Below are 6,028 nucleotides of genomic sequence, written 5' to 3'. Positions count from 1 at the left end.
GTTGTCTTTCCCCTCATTCATCTCCGCCGCTTCGTTGCTCTCCAAAGCTCCTCTCCTCTCCCCTTCCATTTTTCTTTTCATTTCTTTGTTCCTTTCTTCTTTTTGTTGTTTTTTATTTGGTCCTTTTTTCTCTGTTTTTCCTTCCCGTTTCCCCCCTCCCCCCTTTTCCCTTTCTTCTCTTTCCTTTTTTTCAATTATATGATTCTAACTGATTTTTTTCCCTTGCTAGAATTGGTCTGGATATGAAGCTACTAAACGCATGAGACACAAAAATCATCTTAATTGGTAAGCTCCAATATTTCCCTAAAGTTTTACAGTTTCCTTTATTTACAAAAGAAAGATATTTTTCCTGCTAAGATTTGTTAATCTTTCGATTAATAAACCAGACGTCTGAAATACTATTCTTCCATCTCCTTCTTTGAGCAAACAAAGAAAGCCGTAGTAAAATCTTCATCCAAAAGCAGCGAAAGTCGGAAGTATTTATAAACCCAGAGATATGCTATTTTTTATTTTCTTCCGACTTTCGACTATCATTCATCTACATGTTTTCTTTCTTCTTTGTTAATCAACAAAAATTTAAAACAAATATGGCACTTTGATTTTTTTTGTTTAGTTTTTGTTTCTTTCTTTGTTTTCTCGAATTTGCAGTTACTCACAATCGCATTTTGCCTCTCATAGATTGCGGACAATGGATTGAAAGTCCACGAGAAGGAGAAAAAGAATCAACTTTCCAGGTTGTGCGATTTTCTTTAATTTATTTTTCAGCCTTTTTCCAATTTTACTCTAGCCTTCAAATTTTTGTTTCCGTTTTTTTTTGTAAGAAAAGTTTTTGATTTCAGATCTCTTGCTTAGTACTTTAGTTTTGTTGCTATTAACGATCTCATTTCTGCTGTCTATTGGACAGATAGGGATCTCATTTTTCTTTTAATAAATTGAGGGAAAAATGGAAGAGAAGTCGACGGGAAGAAGAAAAAAAGATTTAAGTTTTCAAGGTTCGAATTTTTCTGTAGTTTATTTTCCAAGCATTTTTCTAATTTTACGCTAAACTGGACCTTCAAGTTTCCGGTTCCTTCTTCTTTTTTTTTTTTTTTTGGCTTTTCCATTGAAGATTATATGTTTTAATTTCTTGTTTAGTTATTTAGTTTTGCTGCTGCTAATAGTCTTGTTTTCCATTTATGTCATATTTTGATTTCTATTTAGTAGATTGAGGAAAAACGCAAGAAATATCCACAAGAAGAGATAGATTTAACTTTTTAGGTTGTGATCTTTTTTTCCCCCAATTATCTTTGCAGCTCACCTGAAATTCAGCTTTCAAGTTATATTCTATTCATTGGTTTCACAAAGTAGCTATAGGTATTATTTCTTAGTTTTGCCTTTTATCTTTACTATTGCCTTCTTAACACGGATGGTTATTCATCCAAGTTATACATGGTACTGGGAGATCCTGTTTGAATTGTGCTTGGAATAGATGTCTTTGTCATTACTTTTCCATTGCAGTAGTTGTGACTTTGTATTTAGAGTATGCATAGAGTGGTGTAGTTGCATTTACAAGTGTGGTTAACACTTATTGCTAAAATGTCTTATGGGTGTCTGAGTTTTGCAGCGGAACCAAAAGTTTTTATGCTGTAATTTGCTTCAGTACAATATTGAGTTTTTGGTTGAGCTTAACATGTCTGGTGTATCAAATTCCAAAAAGTCCTTGCTCTCAAATTACATTTGTGCAGTGCAAAAAATTCAGATACACAATGAGGAAAAAGTGATTGCCAAAAGTGTGTATATTTGGCCATACTCTTAACTGTGATTATTTTATTTGGCCATCTCACCTTTTGTTCAATTTGTTGTATGGGTTCCAGATTTTTACTTTTTCCTCCATTTATTTATCTCAAACATTCTGTGCAGAAGGCATTCAATGGAAAATCATATTGTTTCTTAATGTTTATGTGCCATCATCTTGTACAAGAAGGAAAGATTTTTATGTATGCAGGGATTATACTTGGTTCATAGCCCATGATTGCAATGTTTTTTTTCTTTTTTCTTTTTGGGTTTTTTTGAGCATCCAAAACTCATCTGGTGTTTTTAATAGGTATTTTGTGTTAAGCTGATTGCTGGTAGTGATAGGAGGGAAGCTGCTTATATTATTCTCACTAGCTTTAAGGCTACTTAAGTTTGTTCTACTTAATTAGGTATATTTAGTCGTTTAATGTACTGTTGTTTACTTAATGTTTCTTTTACCATGAGATTCTTGTAATTTTGTAGTCTTTGAATTTTTTAGTAAGAAATTTTCATTTATTGCAGATTATTTAATATTTGATTTGAAATTCATTTGTTAGCTTGCTTATATGCAGTTTCAATGTATTGATGTATTTACCTTTTGGTTTGTAGTTTGCTCTCTTATTGTAATTATTGGTCCTACAGAAAAGAATGATTCATTTATAGTGGCTCATGTGCAATTTCTTACTATCAATGCAAAAAACAAAAAAAAAAAAACCCCACTTAATAACTACCAGTGCAACATTCATTGAAGATAATGCATACATGGTGGTAAACAGACTGATTTTGTATTCTTTGGGGGTTTTTCCCCCTGATGAATAAGAGAAAATTTTCCCTTCCCTAGATTCTTAAATGTATATGCTGATAGGCTTTAGATTATCACTTAATTGTGTTCTTTTGTTTATTTGATAGATTGTTTTCCTCAACAATTGAAGGTTACGAAACTAGAATAGAAACTCCCAGGGGGTTGATACATGTACATTTGCTTGTGAAAGTTAAAAATAACATATTGAATAGTTGTGCCTTTTAATTTTCTTTGCCTATCTACTCTTGAATGATGAGTTGGACTGGGGCAATTTGTTTTCTGGCATGTTCTTTTTTTTTCTTCCTGGCTCTCTTAGCTCGTCAAAGAGCCTATTACTTTGGTTATTATCATAACATGGTTAGGTTACACAATTTATTTCGCCAATTTAATGGGTAGATTTTACAAACTTACTTTTTTTTCTTTGCATTTTAATCTTGATAACACCTCATTAATGTTTCAAAAACTAGAAGATCAATTTTTTAGCAAATGCTTTTACATTTTGAGCATTATCATTTAATTACATGGCTTTGTTCTAGAAGTGTTTGTGAGCAAGTTGGGTAAAGCAGAGTTGACGATTGAACTATGTGGTTCATTGCCTACAATAGCAGTCTATTCTGCCCATAGTAATTGTAAGACAAAACAGCCAAGTTTGATCTAATAATTGTTTGTTTATACTTTTATGGGTTTTTTTTAATATTATTGACAATATCTTACTTGAGATTTTACTTCGTATGTGAATTTGCGAAATGAGATTTTTAAAGCCCTTTTTTCTATGGTTAGTCATTATTGGTGAAGTCATTTTTTCAGTGTATGTAATATATAGTTCTTGGTATCTCAACGTTATAGTATTCAAATGTGAAAACAGTTTGAAAAAATGGAAGGAATATCCACTGAAAGGAGAAAAATTTTTTAACTTTTCAGGTTGTGGATTTTTTTTGATTTATTTCCCTGTCATTTTTCCAATTTTACACTAGATTGGACTTTCAAGTTTCTGCTTCCTTTTCATTTCTGAAGTTTTTAATTTCTTGCTTGCTTCTTTAGTTTTGCTGCTCCTCATAATCTTAGATTGCTGCCTATTTGATAGATTGAGGAACATCACAAGGAAATACTAAAGGGAGGAGAAAAAGATTTAGCTTTTCAGGTTATCGTTTTTTTTTTATTTTGTGGTCATCTTTCTAGATTACCTTAACTTTGAATTTCAAATTTCTGATTTTTGTGCTATGTAGTGGTTTTCACGAAGTGTCTGGTGGGTGTTGAAAATGTTAATTTTATGAATTTTTTTTTTTTAGCTATTGCCTTCTCAACATGAATTGTTATGCATCTGAAGCATATATGAAGCTGGGAGGTTTAGTTTGACGTACTCTTTTACACACTTTTGGCAAAAGAGTGTAAATCTGCCAAAATTAACTAATATGCCAAAAGAGTGGTCGTCTGTTAATCATGTGCATCTGTTAAATCAAAAGTTAAATGATAAATAACATTAACTAATATGGAACAAAAGGTCGAGGTTAAGACTTTTCACTTTCACTTTTGCAGAGAAGTTTAAAGATTTTCTGAAGAAACCTCTAAGCTGGTTCAGGAATCATTTTTTGCTCAGTTAAAAGTTGAATCCTTTTGTTCTTTTCTTGTTTTTGCACTGAATATGGGACCTGGTCTTCATGCAATTTCTGTCTCTGCATCTTTTAGGACAAGTCAATATTTCTAAAGTAGTATATGTTTGAGAGTAAGAGTAGGGAGATGATTGTCTACACAACCGAAGGTACTTTGCCATTGCAATTTCTCAGGGATAAATTTTTCCCCTTCAGTTTTTATCTCTGACCTTTTCTTTCTTCTTTTTCTGGTATCCACTACAGGAAGAAGCAATCTTTATTTGTGGTCCAGGAATAAACAAATGGTGAAGATAGCCTTTAAGTAGGTGTTTGTTCACCTTTTATTGTTGTTTTTCCTTTTTTGGGTTTTAATGATGGTATAAGTTCTAATTAATCGAGTTTTTGTTTAATTGATAGGTGAGAATATCTTAAACTAGGTGACTTGGTTGAGCAGATATTGTGCACATCCATATTTGGAACTCCATAGCATGTCAGCTTCCTTATTTTGCTATCTAAATAGACTATTTTGTAGTGTGAAAATGTCATCTTCTTTTGATGGGCTTTTGAATAACGAATCATTAGTTTCTTTTCATTGATTAATTTTATAGATTGATTACACTTTTGTTGTTAGAGTAAGTTTTACTTGGTAATAAATTTGTATATTTCATCTTTAACCTTTTGGGTTCATTTCTTAAACTTCAATATTTATAGGTATAAACTTGTTGAAAAAAGGATGAGAGGCATTGGCAGTATTCAACATTTTGCTGACTTGCTAAATTTGTCAAGAGAATTTTCTTCACTTTCCTTGGAATATGCTTCTGCTGTTCTATCGTCTATGTGCAGGTTATTAGTCAAGATATCTGACACTTCTTTAGGCTTTGTTGTTCTAGGCCCAATCAGATATCTTTATACTTACTGTTATTTGATTGTGTGGCTTGAGTTCAAATTAAGTAAATTATTTGAGAGAATGCTTAATGATTTGTTTGGCTTGTTTTGCTTAGCAATGAGTCAAAGCCCGAAGAGTGGAAGAACTCTTACCGTTTCCCTTGCATTATCATGATTGAAGTGCCATGCATCCCTAGAATCAAGATTGGAATTATTTCTATGTCTGTCCTGCATGGATCTACAGTGATTATTTATTAGCCTCATTTTTGGATACATATTATTGTAGACATTATGTACCTTTTACATTTTAAATAAGAGGTTTCGTTTGTAAAGATAGTGACCAACTTTTGTTTCAATGCATCATATTGTGTATATTGGACCTATTATGTACTTCGTAATTTTGTCCAGTTACGGTGGGTTGTATTCTTAATGACACTGAATTGCAATTTTCACTTACCTCTTTAATTCAATAATTCTTTTTACTAATTATATGCCTCCTAATTGTATGGCCTCAAATAATTCGACATCTGTCATCACAACAATTTGCAAGTTAGATGGCCAGGATTGGGCAATTTGCATGCTTTCACCGTTTTCCAGCTACCTTTTTCTGCATAATCAGTAATTAATTTCATATAAATGGCCTGTTATGGCATGAAACTCAAGTGCGCCAAGAATTCCACCTTTCTATTTGTCAACTGGTTATTTCATTCTCCCAACAATAAACTTCGGTTAGGGAACGTTTCTATTGACTGTGAAGATAGATTGTTGCACGGAGGATTCTTTTTCAGAAATATGAACCCCCTTCATTCTCACTGTACACCTATTTCATGCCATGTATCACACTTCCATTCTCTTCACTAGAGTTGTTGCGTTAGTTGTTCCAATTTTCATCTTACATGCAAAGAATTGGATAAACAATATAGAAACGATTGAACAACATCAAAATTAATGCTCGTTATAAATTTAAAAACACCACAAA

At 32.3% G+C, this 6,028-nt stretch overlaps 1 protein-coding gene across 23 annotated transcripts; it reads left to right on the top strand.

The window, feature by feature from the left end:
• LOC113703030 (uncharacterized) lies at positions 1 to 5,421 on the top strand. 23 transcript variants are annotated; one of them, XR_011819971.1, is made up of 10 exons: positions 2 to 285; positions 679 to 734; positions 905 to 992; positions 1,293 to 1,353; positions 3,660 to 3,716; positions 4,112 to 4,171; positions 4,262 to 4,334; positions 4,429 to 4,486; positions 4,582 to 4,654; positions 4,876 to 5,421. XR_011819971.1 is itself a non-coding variant. In XM_072061621.1 (6 exons), exons 3-6 carry the CDS (start codon positions 944 to 946, stop codon positions 5,305 to 5,307), a joined length of 381 nt encoding a protein of 126 aa, XP_071917722.1. In that variant the 5' UTR covers positions 3 to 285; positions 679 to 734; positions 905 to 943; the 3' UTR covers positions 5,308 to 5,421. The 23 variants fall into 23 exon arrangements, 1 of the variants encoding a protein (XP_071917722.1); XR_011819967.1 differs by lacking the exon at positions 1,293 to 1,353 and adding an exon at positions 2,084 to 2,183 and having other exon boundaries at positions 1 to 285; positions 4,112 to 4,334; XR_011819965.1 differs by having other exon boundaries at positions 4,112 to 4,334.
• Positions 5,422 to 6,028: the final 607 nt, after the last annotated feature.

The sequence above is a fragment of the Coffea arabica genome, chromosome 8e, assembly GCF_036785885.1.
Source record: "Coffea arabica cultivar ET-39 chromosome 8e, Coffea Arabica ET-39 HiFi, whole genome shotgun sequence".
Lineage (NCBI taxonomy): Eukaryota > Viridiplantae > Streptophyta > Magnoliopsida > Gentianales > Rubiaceae > Coffea > Coffea arabica.
This window is presented reverse-complemented; position numbering and strand designations above follow the sequence as displayed.

Bases quoted from the DNA above. Each gene is read 5' to 3' on its own strand.
- LOC113703030 (XM_072061621.1), top strand. From the start codon at position 944: ATGGAAGAGAAGTCGACGGGAAGAAGAAAAAAAGATTTAAGTTTTCAA. The intron at 4,487-4,875 runs GTAGGTGTTTGT...CAATATTTATAG, and splicing joins ATGGTGAAGATAGCCTTTAA to GTATAAACTTGTTGAAAAAA. The intron at 5,008-5,165 runs GTTATTAGTCAA...TGTTTTGCTTAG, and splicing joins GTTCTATCGTCTATGTGCAG to CAATGAGTCAAAGCCCGAAG.